The 21,211-nt window shown below is 36.4% G+C and overlaps 1 protein-coding gene across 1 annotated transcript in view; it reads right to left on the minus strand.

Annotated features, from left to right (window-relative positions):
* Positions 1-1,472: 1,472 nt before the first annotated feature.
* Positions 1,473-21,211, minus strand: part of LOC149792417 (uncharacterized) — a 40,563-nt gene continuing 20,824 nt past the window's right edge. Inside the window, exons 7-11 of the mRNA XM_089970989.1 lie at positions 15,985-16,153; positions 11,636-11,781; positions 9,491-9,612; positions 7,424-7,547; positions 1,473-2,877 (exon numbers count right to left, since the gene is read on the minus strand). Coding sequence (XP_089827115.1) covers positions 2,603-2,877; positions 7,424-7,547; positions 9,491-9,612; positions 11,636-11,781; positions 15,985-16,153 — 836 coding nt within the window. The 3' untranslated portion in view covers positions 1,473-2,602. The remainder of the gene's footprint in view (positions 2,878-7,423; positions 7,548-9,490; positions 9,613-11,635; positions 11,782-15,984; positions 16,154-21,211) is intronic.

The following is a 21,211-nucleotide window of genomic DNA, read 5'->3' on the forward strand; positions in this document are numbered from 1 at the left end:
CTGATGACAGCAATTGCATCTCCGCGAGAGTTACGGGGGAACGAATTCATGGAGTAAACAGTGGGTGTTAGATCTGCACACTTGGGCTCATCGCCTGATGTTTTTAGCCATGTTTCTGTCAGGAAAAAGACGTCAATATTCTGGTCATTGTTAACTATTTTTGTGTGCTTTTCCGATGGTCCTACTGAATGGGCATTGAAAAATGAAATACGCAGAGGTATCTCTTGGATAGTTGACACGAAGGTTGATGAATTAATAGGGATTTGAATTAGGTTATCTAAATTAATGGTCAAATTTTTAAAATGTTGATCCGGAAAGGGAAGAAGGGAGATAACTGGAATTCTTCTTCCTGTTCTACGCCTGCCACCTTTGAAACAACGTTTGTTTTTTCGCTTCTGTTTACATTTAGGTAATGATGAATGTAGTCTCAGTTCGATTAGTCTAGAGCACAATTTAGTGTGGAGAGCCAAGAAGTGGTCATTTAAAGCAATTAATGAGGGTTTATCATAACATAAACGGGTTGACTGGCGAGTATCACGTGATGGCGGTTTGTTCAAATGGAAGTTGTAGCAGTGGAGCAAATCAGCTGAGAAAAAGTCTAATTGTTCTCATTTCCAAAACAAGGAGATGAAGAAACACATACGAACTGAACAGCTAATACATAATGAACACAATAACAGACAAAGACAGGCAACAAGCACAAATATCATGAAAACGGCACAAAAAACGGAACAGCTGCATCAAGCCTGTTAGTCGATAGCGGCCATCTTGAACCGGTTAGAGTAATTCAGTTATCTCCCTTATGCCCTTTCCAGATCGACAATTTAAAAATTCGACCGTCAATTTAGATCATTACTTAATGGCAATGCCATTGACAAAAAGAACTTAAATCTAGTTTGGATTTGGAGGAATTTTAGACACTGACGACACAAGAGAAACGTGATAATTTTGAAACTTTCTATTGGGAAGTTTCTTCATACTTTATTGACTATTTTTAGTCACGACTGAGAAAACAGTTGCTGACCTAGGTAAATGGACCAACATGACTGGAATTGACTGACGACGAAGGGACAAACAACAATTGCAAGTCCATTAACCATGCGTTAAAATAAATTATAGAGTGGAAATAGAATCCTCTGACAGTAGATACATTTTATTTAAATGACTTGGTGGATGAACATTTCAAAGATTTGAGAGGTCCATTAATAGGGACTGGTGAATACCGACTCGCTAACATTCACAGTCAAATTTCATAAGTCAAAGACGGAATAGGTGGCACAAACTACCGAACAAAATCAAAAACTGTAAAACAAATTCAGAAACTTCATTCTTACAGACAGTAATAGGTGACATCATCAGATGGATAGTCAAAAATCGTGGTAACAAGGACACACAGAAAGAAACCAGGACAATGAAAACAAAACAAACGAACAAACAGTGACAAAAACATAAAATAAGACAAACAAATAGGATAATTTTAGATATGGTATATTGCAACAAATGCACAAAATGGTCATGTGGATGGGTTTATCATTAAAACAGATCTAACATTTTTTAGCTGGTCCTGGGCAAAAATCATGGTGACTGCAAAGGCCAGCATGAAATTAACATTGTCTTTACTCCTTCTTCTGAATAACTGGTCACACAGTAGGTTTACACCAAAACAGTTGGGCCTGAAAAACCAGCCCAAAGCGAGTTGTTGATCTAACTGCCTGTATGTTTTTTTTGTTTGTTATTGTAGTTATGTAAATAATATTATTGCTTCTTCTAATGAATGGTCATCGGAACATGGTGTTTTAAGAAAATAACCATGATATGTATTGGTTGCCGCAGTATCCATCAGAATCTTTATCTGAAAACAAACTGAACTTTTTAAAATCACCTTCATCTTTGGGGCTTACAGTCACCTGGTTTGAAGTGCAAAGAATTGAAGGACAATTTTCACTGATGTCTGATATCACAATCCTGTAAGTTTTGGGGAATTAACACAATACGAAAAAACTTAAACCAAACTCCTGAACATTTGGAGAATCATGATATAGAAACACAAAGACCAAAGTTCCTGCAGGTTTGGAGAATTATTCCAGTATAGGGAAACCAAAACCAAAACCAAAGTTCCTGAAGGTTTGGAGAATACCATGATATAGATAAGGTAGACCAAAATCTTTTAAGGTTTGAGGATTATCAAAATATAGAATAACTAAAACCAAAGTACTTGAAGGTTTGGGGAATTATCACACTATAGAAAAACTAAAATTTGAACCTCTAAAGGTGTTGGAGAATTATCACGATATAGAAAAACTAAAACCAAAATCTGTTAAGGTTTAGGGAATTAACATGGTATAGAGAAACTTATCCAAAATCCCTGAAAAGAAACTATAGCTGACAATTTTTTTTGGAAATTATCAAAATATAGAAAAACCAAAATTCTTGAAAGTCTGTGGAATTATCATGATAAAGAAAAACCAAGATCTTTACTGGTAGTGCTAAAACTGCTGCCTATTTAGCTGCTGTCACGTGGAGTGATGCATGCTTTCTTTCTCTGAAGATAAATAACAAAATATATAATTACTTTTTTCATTTAAAAACAGAAAAAACACAATCAATAAACGTGCACATATCTTTTATAATACACTAGATATGAGTACATGATAATTTCTCCTGGATTTTGTTGTGGATCTGGATCAGTCCCATTGAACCATCCAAAATACTTTATAAGATTTGTCTCCCCTGATGGCAACAACTGATCCGTCACATCAATAACCCATGGGAATACATTTCGACCATCACACCAGCCATCTCGCCCATAAAGCCATGTGCCATGCTCATTGGGTATCACCCCAGTGGGCACCTGGTCAGCACAACCTAGGGCAGTACCTGGAAAATAGAATTCTGCTGAATGGCATAAACCAAAATACTAATATTGTCAAAAGAGAAAGAATTGTAGGTCAGTGTTCCCTGCTTTGCCCATGGTGACCTTTAAAAAGAATAAACCCATCAAACTTAATGATGAACATAAAGCATTGTCAGAAAAACAGAAAAATTCAATTAATTTTATCATTGGAACATGAAAAGTAGGTCATGATCAATTTTTGCCCATGCTTAGGTCATGACCTAGTTTTGTCCATGCCTATGTCATGACCTAGTTTTGACCATGCCTAGGTCATTGATAATTTTGCCCATGCTTTAGTCATGGCCTAGTTTTGACCATGCCTAGGTCATTAATAATTTTGCCCATGCTTTAGTCATGACCTAGTTTTGCCCATGCCTATGTCATGACCTAGTTTTGACCATGCCTAGGTCATTGATAATTCTGCCCATGCTTTAGTCATGACCTAGTTTTGACCAGGCCTAGGTCATTGATAATTTTGCCCATGCTTAGGTCATGACCTAGTTTTGCCCATGCCTATGTCATGATATAGTTTTAACTATGCCTAGGTCATTGATAATTTTGCCCATGCTTTAGTCATGACCTAGTTTGACCCATACCTATGTCATGACCTAGTTTGCCAAAGGCTCCAAGATGAATATAACATTGGGTCTCAAAACACAGAACCAGAGTTAAATGCAAAACCTTCATGTTGACACCTAACCTTACAATAATGACACATTTGGAAAAGTAATCCCTATTCTTGCTTATACTTTAAGGATGAGACAGAAAAGTTACAAAAACATGCCATGTCCAAACTCTTCTATAATTGCTTAATCCAACTTATCACATGATAAAAAAGTTATGAATGCTCCATTGTTTTATAGTATATTAAAAAAACTCCTATATTCACAACCTGATTTGAATTCAATATATTGTATATTCACCATTTTAATGGAGTATTCATGGTCACATATCATGAGGTTGTTACCAACAACAAATTTAAAGACCCAATTAATAATTTTACTTTTGTATTTATGTGTGAAAATAATAAATCTTGCCCAAACCAAGAATTTCAAAATACCAATGAAAATGTCATTGTATGGCAAACCTTGAAAATTCATACCCAAGAAAGTTAAAAAGTTCAAAGTATTCTATGAACATAGTAATTATAAAAGTATGTGCCCTAAATTTACAATTAATGACTCACATCAGACCTATTAATTAGCCTTAGCAAGGGCTGCACTGTGGCAGCAAACTTTCTTTGTAATTGTGCAATTTTGAGTTTGATCCTTGGTTCCAGCATGAGCAAATTTGAGTGTCTCCCCAACAAAGCCTGGCAGTCTTCTGTGGATACTTCCAGCTCAAAGACTACTCTATACTAACATCTCATTAGTCAAGAAAACTTTATTTTTGTGAATGTGCAGTACAGGTAATGTAGTTGAATAATATACACCCAAATCCATCTTAATGGTCACCTTTAGTCAGTGGTCATTCTAATTTCCCCCTGGCAAATTTTCTGTATAAATGTCCCGTAGGTAATGGTCTGATTCCAAGTGTTTCCTGACCAAATAATGGATTCTTGTCTTGAGCAGTCACTGGTGCAAATCTACAGCAACTGCTCAGTCCATCCAAAATAATGTTTGTTTGACGAGAAAAGCATTGTTTAGATAAAGGACTATCACGTGAATCAATGTGCAACAATTTCTTATCTTGCATTATACTGTAATCATGTTGATAGTGTAACTCAAAGGTGTAAAAATATCAAATTTGAAACTGATTTGAAAGCGTGAACAGATGTTTCCAAGCCTAATTTATACAAGTTGGCTGAGTCAGTCAATTGTATTACAGTCAAAGCTGTCAATCACTAGTGAAAATATTTTTTTGTCATGATGCGCAAAACAAAATTGATCACTGATTGTTTTAAGTCAGTGGTGATTTAATTTATAGAAAGGATTAAAGTGAACAAGACACAGTAATCTTGTGCTGACGATAAATCTGGAAGAGAACAACGTATATATGTATATTTTATAATTTTGCTCAGAAGTGCTCACAAAACAATGTTGATAACGTAATAATAATAGTAATGATGATGATGGTGATATTGAATGGTACTGATTCAATTTCAAAGATGAACATTATAAGGCAGTAACTTGTGTACAAAGGTCAGATTTTCCTTCTCTCAACAGTTGCCACTACTGACAGACTTGACTGTACATCTCTCTCTCATTATAATGTACTTTGTTTTAACACAATTCAGGATACAGTGTGGTTCTACTATGGAGCCAATGATTAAAAAATTAACTATTTTACTTGAATGTATGAAAATTATGCCTCAAAGACCATTTTACTCGAATGTATGACAATAACAGCTGAAAGACCATTTTACTTGAGTGAGATGGCAGTGATCCGTAATGAAGAGTGCTTTAGACCATTTGGCCACTCGGGGCCCTGCATATCAATAAAGGCCGAAAGACCATTTTACTTGAATTACCCTATCAAATGCACGTCAATAAGGGCCGAAAGACCATTTTACTTAAATCACCCAATCAAATGCATGTCAATAAGGGCTGAAAGACCATTTTGCTTGAATTAAAAATGCATGTAAATATGGACTGAAAGACCATTTAACTTGAATTACCCTATCAAATGCGTGTCAATAAGGGCTGAAAGACCATTTTACTTGAATTACCCTATCAAATGCATGTCAACAAGGGCTGAAAGACCATTTTACTTGAATTACCCAAACAAATCCATATCAATAAGGCCTGAAAGACCATTTTACTTGAATTACCCTATCAAATGCATGTCAATAAGGGCTGAAAGACCATTTTACTTGAATTACCCAATCAAATGCATGTCAATAAGGGCTGAAAGACCATTTTACTTGAATTACCCAATCAAATGCATGTCAATAAGGGCTGAAAGACCATTTTACTTGAATTACCCTATCAAATGCATGTCAATAAGGGCTGAAAGACCATTTTACTTGAATTACCCAATCAAATGCATATCAATAAGGGCTGAAAGACCATTTTACTTGAATTACCCTATCAAATGCATTTCAATAAGGGCTGAAAGACCATTTTACTTGAATTACCCAATCAAATGCATGTCAATAAGGGCTGAAAGACCATTTTACTTGAATTACCCTATCAAATGCATGTCAATAAGGGCTGAAAGACCATTTTACTTGAATTACCCTATCAAATGCATGTCAATAAGGGCTGAAAGAACAAGTAGCTTAGCATTATATCTTCATATTAGAAACCTTATTACTTGTGTTATGTATATTTAATTTAATTATTTGTTTAAAATTTTCATAAATTCTATTACATGCTATTGTAATGTAACGTTGTTTACTGGATTTGATATTGTCTAGAAGAGAGTTCAGTTCTGACTGACTTTTTAAAATATTTTTGATGTAAACAACTTTATAAAGACATTGTATCTAATGCTGACCGTATTCCTGACCTTGTTTCAAAATCTGCGGCAGTTTTGGTAAACAACTTTTTAAAAAACACTAAAAATTCTTTCTCATAGTAAGAATTGTTAAGTTGAGCTAAGGTTATACATGAACTAAGTGATAATGTTCATGTAACAAACTTCCATTTATTCTGGAAGGTTGAACTCTTGACCCCATCTGGGAATGTTTTGTATCTTAAGTTAGCCTTATACCTAATGTTTTGTATAGAAGTAGTCAATGGGCTTTAAACTTTTGACATGTTAAGTTGTGTTGTTGTGACCAGTTTGCACTGAGATTTTATTTTCTTCAAATTATTGAATTTCAAGCGAATATTTTCCCTGGAAATACTAAAGTGCTCTAAATGAATTCTTGGACAAGGACATTTATCAAACTTTATACAGAATTCAAAAACTGGAATAATATTTTCTATGATTCAACAAGAGACTGTTGAAACTGCTGCACTTTGCAGGTTACAACAGATGTCATTGTCTTCCATTTTGAATTTCATCACGAAAGGGATTCAGTTTCATTCAGGACTTTTTATTACTAGACTTCTTTTTTTTAAATCTTGGATTATTTTTGGATCTAATTCATAAACTGTAAGTTCTATTTTCTCATTTTTCACTTGATATTCTGGGGAAATAAATAATTTTTAAATATTACAAAGCTTTTTGTCTTCACTTATTTTGTGTTAGTTTTGGTAAGAGCCTAGACTCGTAACAAGAAAATTGGGGTGCTTGTCCTTTTCATTTGCGCATTTGATGTGTTTTATTTATTTTCCTGCCACTCACCCTCCAGAGATAACCTAATCCACCAGAACTAGATTAGCAATATTTAATAAAACAAAATAAACCTGCACATTTTCAAGCTCAGACTCAACTGACAATTCTTCTGTCTGATTGGCTAAATAATCAAACATATAATAATCAGCCAATCAGATACAAGGATTTAAAGTCTCAGTGTGTCAAAATCTTTTAATCACTGAACCAGGGATAATCCTAACTGGAAAAGATGGAAATGAAACAAAGCTTTATTTTGCCTGTTGATGAAATGAGAGGAAATATAAAAGCATTATAAACTGATTATACCTGCATCACTAAAGGTTATGTTGTTGATGTGTCCATTCACACCGAAATGGTGGGAGGTAATACAGAATTCTCCACAGCCATTTTCATCACTCCCATGACCAGTGATCACAGCATATATGTATACCTGAAATACAAGTATTACTAGTTAGATAGTTTGATAGTGACCCAATATGGAATGATATGGAGTCACTAGGGAACTTACTGGGCAAGACACTTCTGCCAAACTCAGGTAAGTTTTATACTGGTTCTGGATCATTATATGCCAGATAACAAATATTTCTTGTAATGAATTTACCACACTGATTACCTACACTACCCCAGATTACATTATCTCATTAGATATCCGTGTTAATACAAGAGCAAGAAATTTGGAGCCAATTTTTATCCAACCTGACATTATTTATGGCAGCATATCACAATGAGCACATATTTTCCCTACTCACCATGTATAGTCTACACAAAACAGTTTGACCAACGAAAATGCAAGAAATTTGTCACAGGTAGGGTACAAATATATACAGAGTTCCCTCGTAATAACTAACACCACCATGATGAATTCATACAAACAGCAGTCTGTGTGCTGTGTGTTTTGGAATTTTAACGTAGCTTTAATATAAAAAATCAGTCATATCACTACTATGTTTGCAGTGTGACAATTTATAGTGATGTCTAGCACTGGAACATCGTGCCACAGACATGTATCATCATGTCCAACCCAGTCACATCATCCTCATACCAGGCTGACCAGTCCTAACACTAATCTCTTAACGCTCTTGACCAAGTGAGGTAGCTGCTAGTACCATTTTTATAAGTCATTGGTATGACTCACCTGTGGTTCAAACCCATGACCTCATGCATCTGAGGTGCTCTAACCACAAGGCCACTGGAGCAATCTCATACAAACAGCAGAAGATCTTAAATGAAATGTAGTACTAATGAAACCTCGGTCATTTCTAAATGTGAATACATATGAGTGACTATTAACTGAAAAGGTTCCAGCGTAAAGAAAAGTGAGATAGGAGAATTCTTTTTAAGTTCCAACTTCAAATCTGATGGACATGCATCAACAGAATCGGTAGAAGGACAGGTAGATGCAACCCTTCAAATAAAGACAAAATTCAAGTAAAATACACGTAAAAGCCTTTTACATATCTGCATACCATGTTTACTCAGAATCCAGTTACAATCTTCAAACGATTATTTTCAGTAATAAAAAAAGAATATAAAAAGAACTTTTTGGGAACATTAAACCATGTCATCAATACCACTACTAATAACCTTTCAAGACTTGCAGACAATGTTAGTCATAGAGGTATGGTAGAAACCACAGACAATGTTAGTCACAGAGGTATGGTAGAAACCATTCTTTTAATAACAAGGTAGAAGCTTTAATTTTGTGATTGCTATTTCTTTTGTTTCTGTTTTTAATGACACTTTAAATACATTATAGGTTCATCATGCCAAGAAAACAGGAGCTATGTGCCTTCCCTTCATGGCCCCGAGTGGCCGAGTGGTCTAAAGCACTCTCCGTTACGGATCACTGCCATCTCACCTCAGTCTGCGCCAGTTCGAGTCTCGGATTCAGCTAATGTGGGTATGTGAGAAAGCTTGCCAGTAGCTTCCCGTGGGTTGGTGGTTCTTTCCAGGGTTTTCCCGGGTTCTTCCTCCACCAATAATACTGGCCGCCATGTATAGCCTATCGTGTGCTGAAAAATGGCGTTAAACCCCACAACAATAACAACCTTCCCTTCATTGGTGAGCATGCCAGACTCGCAATCAAAAGAGTTTTTTTTTAAAAAAATCTACCATTGGATCAGCCTGGGTCCGACACCGTGGAGTGTCCTTGGTCAAAGCCCTTTACTCCAGTTTCCACAACACTAAATGGACTACTCATGTTGCTGTGCTGTAAAGCACTGAACCAAACCAAAGCACCTTTCCCAAGGACATACTGAAACAAACAAACTGGTTTGGTCTGGGCAGACATCAAACCAAGTTTTTGGATTACAACTTGACTCGACCAGATCAGCTATCATGACTACCCTTTGTGACTGACTGTAGACATAAAACCTGTGTTGCATCCTCTGGCACATGGAACTCCATTGGTGTAAAATGTGTATTGTAGTTCTTGTCAAAAGTTGCACCGGGCTGATACAGACTCAAAATCTCTGCAGGATAATTACTACCTGGACCTGGAAAATAACATAAAAAACAAACAATGTAGCAATTTATTCTTACAATGACAAAGAAGTAAAATAATTTTCCTCTTTGCAGGATTCTATCTTTTCCTTTCATATTAGGCTAAAATCTGAGAGTGTAGGTCATGTCAAGTAGTGGCCAACCATTAATATATATGTCATGAAGTTTACTCTGACTGCTGAGATACTATCCTATCTTGTTTTCCACCCAGCATGTAGGCTAGGGGAGACTACTTCTCTTAACTGATAATAGAATCTGCATAATGCTGTATTTATTTGCATACATGTTTTGGATCGGCAATACTTTTTATTAAAGTGACCTCTTTTCAAATTTGAATACATGGAAAAATTCAACAGTTTTATTGTTACTTCTTGTTGAGTTGAATTGTATTTCTCAATTTTCATGAATTCTAGTTCCATATCTTTCTTCAACAAAATCGGTATGAATCTGAATATGATGTAACTTACAATATCTTGGTGTAACTAAATATAAGTAAGTTACAGCATCTTTGTGTTACTAAATGTAAGTAACTTATATGACACTAAATTTAAGAAAAAGAAACATTTCTTTTAACCAAACATGCAAGTTTGAGTAAATAACAGGTCAACTGTTGCAATCATTCTGATGATTTCATTCAGTTGTAACATAACAAGGATGATTTTCAATTGTAATTTTGTGCAATAGCTAAATGCATAGCGTTGTATGGTATCTGAGGAAAACAGTGGCTATAAGGTTAGCTAAATGCATAGTGTTGTATGGTATCTGAGGAAAACAGTGGCTATACGGTTAGCTAAATGCATAGCGTTGTATGGCATCTGAGGAAAACAGTGGCTATAAGGTTAGCTAAATGCATAGTGTTGTATGGTATCTGAGGAAAACTGTGGCTATAAGGTTAGCTAAATGCATAGCATTGTATGGCATCTGAGGAAAACAGTGCCTATAAGGTTAGCTAAATGCATAGTGTTGTATGGTATCTGAGGAAAACAGTGGCTATAAGGTTAGCTAAATGCATAGTGTTGTATGGCATCTGAGGAAAACAGTGGCTATAAGGTTAGCTAAGTGCATAGAATTATTTGGTATCTGAGGAAAACAGTGGCTATAAGGTTAGCTAAATGCATAGTGTTGTATGGTATCTGAGGAAAACAGTGGCTATACGGTTAGCTAAATGCATAGCGTTGTATGGCATCTGAGGAAAACAGTGGCTATAAGGTTAGCTAAATGCATAGTGTTGTATGGCATCTGAGGAAAACAGTGGCTATAAGGTTAGCTAAATGCATAGCGTTGTATGGTATCTGAGGAAAACAATGGCTATAAGGTTAGCTAAATGCATAGTGTTGTATGGTATCTGAGGAAAACAGTGGCTATAAGGTTAGCTAAATGCATAGTGTTGTATGGTATCTGAGGAAAACAATGGCTATAAGGTTAGCTAAATGCATAGTGTTGTATGGTATCTGAGGAAAACAGTGGCTATAAGGTTAGCTAAGTGCATAGAATTATATGGTATCTGAGGAAAACAGTGGCTATAAGGTTAGCTAAATGCATAGCATTGTATGGTATCTGAGGAAAACAGTGGCTATAAGGTTAGCTAAATGCATAGTGTTGTATGGTATCTGAGGAAAACAGTGGCTATAAGGTTAGCTAAATGCATAGCATTGTATGGTGTCTGAGGAAAACAGTGGCTATAAGGTTAGCTAAATGCATAGTGTTGTATGGTATCTGAGGAAAACTGGCTATAAGGTTAGCTAAATGCATAGCGTTGTATGGTATCTGAGGAAAACAGTGGCTATAAGGATTGTATGGTATCTGAGGAAAACAGTGGCTATAAGGTTAGCTAAATGCATAGCTTTGTATGGCATCTAAGGAAAACAGTGGCTATAAGGTTAGCTAAATGCCAATCTAAAAATAAAAAATTGTTTTGTAATTATAAAATTTGTTTTTTGTTTTCTTCAAACTTTCATTATATTAATTGCATGTATAAGCAACTGTAGAAAGATAATAAAGTTTGATGTGATTAACCTTCTGACTGTGGTTCACTGAATCGTAACCATAGTGAGGGTATCCATGGCATTGCCCAGGGAGCTGTTTTCATAGTGAACATACATGTCTGACCAGCGAGTAATGGCAGTAGGGACGAGACATCTGACAACCAAATTCCAATTCGTCTGGTAAAGATAGAAAAAAGACAAAGACATCAACTGATGGATTGTATATAATTATTAAAGATGCTGTCTATGCTTGCTTCTTAGTGAGGTCTAGCTGCAAACAAAACAGACCCTGATCTGCAGATGCTTAATGCAATGGCAGATCAGGTCTATGTTGCTTGGTGTATTGAAGGCTCCTAACAAAATGCTCAGACCCAGATCTGCTGGTACATTATGCAATGGCAGATCTGGATCATGTTGCTTGGTGTACAGAAAGCTGGAGTCAACTTGCACATATGATTAAAAGGTGTTATGTACGGTGAGTGCATTTATTTTCATAGTTTGTTAAAACATGACATTTCTCGTTTAAAAACGTTTCCCAATCACATTAACATTAACAACATAAACTTGCTACCTCCTGAATCCAGCCCTAATAAAAGAAGGAAATTCATCTTTTTTGTCTATATCATATAGACAAAGGGCAATTACTCTTGCCCATTACCTCCACTTGCCACCACTAGCTGTTGCCAGTTATTACGCTTCTCTCGCATGTAACAGGACAGTATGTGATACTTCCCATTAAATCTAAGTCAAATTTGTTTTAAATGTGAACTATGCATAATGGCTTTTGGATTTATTTCAATTAATGTTCATTCATAAACAGGTGGTACATACTATTATTTTAAATTTTATGACTTACTATCATTGATGCATGTTGTTTTTAAAGTTTTCATGCAAGCTGCATTTAGTTTACACACACTGTTAATAAAGAATGTTAGTGAATCATTAACACACTGACATGTTAATTTATTTACTGTTTCATATTTTATCATTTCAGTGAAATATGTCTTCTAAATGTGGCAAATGTAAATTCAAATCAAGGGTACTTCTTTCCCTTGCAGTGTGTGCAATTTGTGGTCAAAGGACATCCTTGTCTGCAGTTCATCAAAAATCATCAAATGGCAAAGATAAGATGGGAAAATCATGTGAGATCAGTGTGGATGTCTTAAGTATTCATCCAAATACAGAATCTATTGCACGCCTTGTGGAGGCTGCTTCTGCCCATCCCCCTAAAATTAAACAAACACAGCATTCTGCCGCTATATCTTTGGAAGATCTGTGGGAATCAAAAACAGACATTTTAGTCATATTTAGATATGTCAGCATTTGATCAATATGTGTTTCAACTGATACAGGAGATGGCCATGAAATTTCTCTATTCAGGTTAAATGTTTCCTCTTCCTTTTCCTTTCTTTTGTTTCCATAGGTTTTTCAGATACAGCGACAGACCGTTCCCTATTTTTAGGCAGCCTAGTGGGAACAAGTCCCACCACATGTCTTAGCAGGGCATTTGGGCTGGTAAGTCTGTGTACATTGGGTATTTTTCAGATCTAGTGACCACATCATGCTCTGGCTCCATTATGCCATCATTCCTGATCTTTCCGATGACTCCTTTCATTTCCCTATTTACCTGGTGTTGCAAAGGTTCTTTGATTTGCTTACCACAAACAAAATTTACCAATTTTGAGTCTTTCCATTCAGTTTAAACGACAGGCCCTAGGTCTTTACCAAAACTATGGATTACATCAACATATGTTTTGGTAGAATTTCTCTAAACCAATGGCAGCATATCTAGACAAACTCCTCCAAAAACATGTCTTAAACTCTATTCTTCTCAAGAGCAGAAATGATCACCTATCCATTTTGAATCATTTGGTTTTCTTGTGAACTAAGAAAACTCTGTCTCGACCATCTCACATCCCAGTATTTTGTCCTTCTGGGTATGGAGGTTATAATCAATCTCAGTGTTGTGTGGATCATTGAACCCATAGAGTCAATTTCAAACAAGGCATGAATATCAATGTGAAATTTCTTGCAACCCTTATGTTACTCAGTGCTGTAGTGGATTTTATTCCACCGGGCTACATGCCTGTTACAAATGACTTTCCTGGTTCAATGACGCACCTTTTCCAGCTCAACCAACAAAATGGTTGCTATCATGAATGAGATTTGATCCTTCTCGTGTCAGAAGCAAAACCATAGCTGACTCACTTTCAAAATTCCTATGGATAAATTCCAACCAGACGTAATGATATGTACAGACGCCAGTATGGCTGGGGAGTCCACATGTTGTTGGACTTTGATAAAGAAAGTGACCAATGGGAACCTGGTAATTTACCTTTTCATATCTACCTCCTCATATCTACCTCCTCATATCTACCTCCTGGTTATGTGAAACAACTCTACAGTTGTCATTTACATCCTGAAACAGGAAGGCAACAAATCACAAGACGTGTGTGCTGGTTTTGTAGTTTTTTCATTGTGCTGTGAACTTCAGATCAACATGAAAATCAGACACATTCCCCAATGAATCAATATCCTAGCTGATGTTCTCTCTAGAAAAATGCAGGTCATTCATACAGAAAGGTCCCTTCATTCATCACCTTTTCAATGCACATGTGCACTTTGTGCAAGTCTGATAATCATAAATTTTGTGATACAGTGGAAATATAAGTTGCTCATCTTTGTCTCACTGGTTTCAGTCTAAGAATCTTGGAGTGTGGATGCGCTATCAGTTGGGTATTTGCTTACCCCCTCCACAGTATTGTACCAAACATAATACAGAAAATAAGGGGTCAGAAATGCAAGATAATTCTGATGTCCCCTCTCATATGGGACAAGTCCTTTGTCAACAATCTACTTGATCTAGTGATATACCTACATAGGAAGATTATGGCCAACTGAATCTTCTCAAACAGAAAAGGTTGCAAGTGTTCCACGTGTGCCTGGGCCTTCTTCTCCTTCATGCCTGGCTCTTGTTGGGAGAGCCCGCAAGAGCAAGAATTTAGACATCAGTTATGGAGAGAAGCTTGAGAGCAAAAAGACCCTCCACTCTGATCGCTTTCAGGGACTGAGTCAATAACATTATCCCTTTAAGTGCCTTAATACTGCAACATGTTTTATCTCTACCTCCATAAGGAGAAAAAGTTAGGACCAATTACTATCAAAGGCTACTGATCCATATCTGACAAATTTAGACACCATGCAGAAGAAATATCAGTCACCATACCTGACAATTTTGATTTGAATAGGCCAAAATCTCTCACTCTGTTTCCAAAATGGAATCTGTCCTGGGTTTTAACGTAGCTCAATGAAGAGTCAACCATCTCTGGTTTTTTTTCAGGGATTTAACTCTGCAGAGACAAAACCATATCTTATGGGTCTTGTGGCACAGTCAACTACTGGACCCAATTAAACCACCACAGTCTCTTAGCTTCACCGTATCGTGGGTATGTGAGAAAGCTCGCCAGTAGCTTTCTCATGGGTCTGTGGTTCTTCCCGGGGTTTTCCAGGGTTCTTCCTCCACCATTAATACTGGCCGCCATGCATAGCCTATCGTGTGCTGAAATATGGCGTTAAACCCCATAACAACAACAACTCTTAGCTTCACCTGATTCACCAGTGAATTTTGACGGTAAAGAAGATTTCAGTAATCATCTTCTTAAACAGATACAGCATTCACATCACCATAAGCCTGTGTTATTTTAAGTTGGACAGCAGATTAATGTTCACACAGGGAATCAAATCTTTCTTTTCTTGATGTGTAGCCGATGTATAGGTACAATATTCAGCATTCCCTCCTCCTGTTACCTATTCTCTGAATGGTAATGTGATTGGAAAAAATATTCAAAGAAGAATGCACATTTTCCCAGCAAATTATGTTTCTTCAAGAACAAACCTGATTATATAACTTAAAGACCCTTCTAACCATGCTGTTATGCAAGCATTCTCATTGGTATTTTGTCCAGTTTTAAAACTGGCAATGCCTAACAGTGGCAAGGGGAGGTAATTGGGCAAGATTATTGCCCTTTGTCTGCAAAATATTGACAGAAAAAAAGAGTTTTTATCTTTGAGAGGACTTGATCTGGGAGGTGGTAGAGCTTATATTCCAAACATTAATGTAATTGGGGAACATATTCAAAGGAGAAACAACAAGCACTAACAACTGTCTGAAAGATTCAAATATTCATATAACAATGTGCACTTTTCCAAAGCCAGTTTTACTGGGATACTGTCAGCTGGTGGGTTTCTATTTTATTTATAGCACATTATACAATGTAGTAAGAGTCATGTGTACTGCAATGTAGTTCAGTGGCAGGCACCACTATGAACTTAATTGTTAATCAGGTATATAAAGTTTCCAAAACGTGTAAACTGATCTACCTTCTGAATGGACTGATCCATCTTCCAAGCTCCATTCCACATAGTGGGGACTCTGGATCGCAACAAACAAACACCTGAATAGTGTGATCCCAGTGGGCACAGGTTGTGTCACGCTCTCCTGGGCAGGAAAGGGACATAACTAGCTCAAACTTCCTGAAAGAGCTTAACTCTGTAAAAAGACATCAAAGATTATTCAGTCTACCCACATTTTATTCAATTTTTATAACAATTATGTAAATATTTGGCCAAGCAAACATTTAGCCAAAATTGACTTTTACTGCTAATGAGCCATACGTATATGTTATGAAAATGGACGTTAGCCAGACTTTAGTTCTGAAGAGTCATACCTGTGGGTTATACCACAGGAGTCTGAAGTTTTATCAATAAAGTACGGTGAAAGCTGACAACATGAAATCACCTTATCGATAATATAAATGAACACAAGAAGTGCAAGCATGACCACAACCCTCTGCTGGATTTGACTTTTCTTGCACGTGTTTTATTGCTTCAGAATCGCATGAAGACTGAAAAACTACACATATACATTCAAAAGACAGTGGCGTACCAATGCATAACTCTTGGACGACCATCGCATGAATCCAATCCGACGAATTAACCTTTATTTTCACCATTATAGTCACAGATGAATCACATGATGAAAGTAATTTCACAAGATAAAATGTTTAGCTTGCTTTTTATTTCAGATTGTATCATTTTATAATTTTATAAATTTCCAGAACAGAAATATGTAGTTAAAGTTCAGATAGTAGAAATAACGGTTGATGACGTCATCACACTTCAAATATTAAAGACGGATGCTGGATTTAAAAATGTTTTTGATCAACTTTCTAGAGGCTGCCACCTTGTAAAAAATCATCTGTTGTTTGTACTGGTGTTTTTTGAAAACAGAAAATGATAGTGAAGAAGAAAATTGATACTTGTGTGAGAGATTACTATTTATTATGATGATGATGAAAATGATATAGAGAAAAAGACAGTAGGAAAGGAGAAAAGCTGATACTTTATAACACTGATTAACCATCGATGATGATGGTGATGTGTGTGTGTGAGAGAGAGAGAGAGAGAAAATAGTTGTGACAGATAAAATCAATAAGCAATACAATGCATTACAATTAATGATGTTGTGAGAGAGAACAAAATGATTCTTGTATGATTTACTGATGATGAGAGAGAGCAAAGGCAGATGACAAATGAAAAAAATTACTTATATTTAGCATTCATGGTAATACTGAGAGGTACAAATGATACTTTATCTGATAGTTACACCATTGATGATGATGAGGTAAGAAACGTGGTGGTGAAGGATTAAGAAAATTAGAGTGAATGTTACATTTATCACATATGAGGATGAGAAAGAAGAAAAACTTGTGAATACAATATTGTTTACTATAGATTCATCATCGTTAATAATCACAATGACAGTGAAGAAGGCAAGAGAAGAGAAACTGTTTCATACCTTGCTCGTGCCAATGATATAAAGATTTGTACCAAAATTGTGTGTGTGTGTGTGATTAGGATTTTTAATATAGCTTTAACAATTTTTCAGTCATATTGCTACAATGTCTGCAGTGTGGCAGTTTATAGTGATGTCTATCACTGAGACATTATGCCACAGACATGTAGCATGATGTCCCACCCAGTCACATTATCCTGACACCATGCCAACCATACCTAACACTAACCTCTTGATGCTGAATGCCTAGCGAGGCAGCTGTTAGTACCATTTTTGTAAGTCTTTGGTATGACTCAGCCAGGGTTTAAACCCACGACCTCCAGCTTCTGAGGCGGACGCTCCAACCACTAGGCCACCAGAGCACCATAATTGTAATAGTTCATCTAATACCTGAAGAATTTCCGTCAAAGGTTTGGGAAGATTACAATATTCAATCTTCAAATCTACCCCCCTCTCAAATACACACATGTATGTATGCATGTATGTATGTATGTGTGTATGTATGTATGTATATATGCATGTCTTGACATTGATGGGATCGATCAATGTTTAATTTTGTTTACTGTATCTGGTGACAGCGATGCACGTTTAGTATAAGCTGTGCATATAGCAGTAGTAGATTAGTTGGCCCTGCTGCCCTCCCCCCAGTCGCAATCAGCCACAGCTTGTCGGTTGTTCGCTGACTGATGAGTAAGTGATAAGTTAACATGCGTAGTCTACATATTAGTATTGTTTTGAACTGTGAAGCCGTTCACATAGCCCAGCATGCAGCAGCCATTTAGTAGTGGGCCACTGATGCATAATGGATGGTCCTACTCCTAAATATAGACTGGAGCTGCAACTCAGACCAGCGTACTGCTGATCATATATGATATTTTGATAGTGTTGTTGACAAATTATTTTTCTGAATAGGTACTCGTCATTAATTTTAAATGACCCGGTTTTTCACTACGGTTGGGTACCCAGTTACATGTACATTATGCTCAGATTTCTAACAGCCATACAAGAGGGTTACACTAAAAGGCATTGCAGACACAAGCCAAGTTATGGCTAAGAATAAATTTTAAAACAATTTAGTTTCCTCCTATGAGGTAAAACCAACACTTGTGAAGAGCAACTTTGCAGCAAATAGCTAAATTTGGCCAAGTAGACATTACTTGTTAACCAACTTCACTGAGAATACTTAGCCAAATTTTGACTTATTTAATGTCTCCTTCAACAATCTGTAAAATTATTCTACAAATACATATTGGCATTTAACCAGACATTAGTGAAAAGGACTATAAAGATTTTCATTATGTGCATTTAGTACTTTGGGCAAAGAGATTTTAGCGCACACAAGAGGCCTGATTTGAAGTTGTTATAGTCTGACTATACATCCCCATTTGTTTGTACCCCCCCCCATCTATTTCAATAATAGAAACATTTAATGCGATAAAAAGTGCAAGGATCTTAGTCAATTCATTCATTGATTAACAATTTCTAACCTGACTGTGAGTAGAGTGTCCCTAGCACCGTCATCGTCTGAGTGTTTCACACTTAACGGAAGTTTTCAATATAATAGATGGACATGCTCGAGATCCATTTCCAGTTCCTGGACAAGTCAATTTCCAGCAAAGGGGTGTGTGCATGATTACAGATGTACATACATATGTCGTCTGCTTCTGATAAGGACAATGTCAAACCAAGCAAAGGAAAAGAACGACAAAAACAAATTTGCCTTTCACATGGATTTAACAAGCAGTTTAATTTTTATGTTCATGTGTGCAAAGGGATATAATTCCAAACTCTCAATGTAATGGTAATTTACAGAATTATCTGGCAGTTACCGAATAGGATAAACCATGTCATTATGTTGTCTGATGGAAATAAACTAGCCCATGGTGTACGCAATATGGTGCCGTGTTAGTATGGAAAGTCCACTAAGCATGAAAGGTGCAGGTGATGCTAGTATTAGTGCCATTCTGGTCACATTCAGGTTAGAAATTATAAAGCAATGATTCAATTGACTTAGTTCTGTGCACTTTTTATCACACTGAATGTTTTCATTATTGAAAACAGTAGGGGGTATAAACAAATGGGGATGTAGAGTGAGACTATAACACCTCTGTTACTAATAACCAATAATTATCATGCAACAGATTTTTATACTTTTTAATTTATTTGTAAACAGCATACCCTCAATATAGGGCCATCATCTTCATCTGTTATGAGGTGGGTATGTTCATGAAATCAATTTTATTTAGCAATTGTAAAATTAAGTACATCACTGCCTCATTATAAGACTGTCCATGGCAGCCATTGAGTATACCACTTTATAGTGAAATGGACTTTATAATGAAGTAGATGATGCAGTAATACCAAACAGTGTCCATGGGAGTCAAAGAGTACTATACTGTCTTATAGTAAGAACACATTATAATGAAGTACATGATACAGCAATCCCTCATTATAACAGTGTCCATGGGAGCCATAGTTTTCTGCCTCACAATGAGGTACATAATACTTATACAGTACTCCCTCATTACAACATTGCACATGGCATCTATAGAGTATACAACTTTATAGTGAGACTGTCTTTAAAGGAAATGCATGACAAACTTTACTACCCCTTAATGAAATGGCAGTCATGAATATGATGACCTAATAGCTGAGCTGTGTAATAATTAAAGACCTTATAGTGAGGGAGTACAATATACAATAAATTTGATTAAAAGGCAGTCTCACTATGATGTGGTATACTCCATGGCAAAAATTATAATGAGAAAGTGCTGTGCTACTACCCTCATATAATACCTATTGCTGTATCTAAGTAGTTAACAATAATGGTAACTTCAACAGCAATTTAATCAAATAAATCATCCCCCAAACCTGCACTAATACTAATAGCCAGTTTTAGATCTGATCTCACCTCTTCATAAGATCAAGCAACTGACACAGACAAATCTGTCTGCAGCACAACTATGACCATTTTAGACACTTACCATGCTTTAGTCATGTATTCTGACTGAAATCAACACTGTATTTGTCATGTGACTGTCATATGCACATGGGAAGCAAGCATCTATAAACAACAGGTAAGAATATTACAAATTACTAATCACGGTGGATTCTAATTCAGATCATTTGATATGTTATTAGATAAAAAGTAAAAACAATGGAGGTTAATACATGTTGAGTCACATGACCAAAGCAAATAAAACTTTCAAACGAGTGAATGAGCAAAAGGTACATCTGACTGGTCACCGATTCTGATGGAACAGCCAGATGTAGCCACAAAATCTGTAAAGGTGACAGGAGGTATAGCTATGCTATTCCACATGAATTCACAAACTGCCAAAGACAGGATTTGCTCTGGAAATACGCTGCAGATATTGCCAAAAGACCCCTCCAACCAACTGAAACTCCAGATCTGCAATTTATGTTGGTGAATGTCTAAGCTGTATGCTGATGTTGTGAACATCTGTCTGCATCAATTACACGATTTTATGACGCGGTCAGATCAGACCTTGCACTGTCCATCAGCATTAACCCTTTACCTCATGCAAGCGCCTTTGGATACTTTTACTCCATTCACATGGAAGCGCCTTTTGACGCCTCTACTCTATTCCCACAGAAGCACCTTTTGACGTCTACTGTAAACATCAGCCATTTTAAGCTGGTTTCCGTAGTGCCACCTTCGGGGAAAACCCCCTATTAAATACTACATTCATTTCTGCAAACGACAATTACATCAGATCACATGGTCACTGT

This window comes from Sinohyriopsis cumingii, chromosome 9, assembly GCF_028554795.1.
Source record: "Sinohyriopsis cumingii isolate HCF-2022 chromosome 9, ASM2855479v2, whole genome shotgun sequence".
In the NCBI taxonomy this organism is placed as follows: domain Eukaryota; kingdom Metazoa; phylum Mollusca; class Bivalvia; order Unionida; family Unionidae; genus Sinohyriopsis; species Sinohyriopsis cumingii.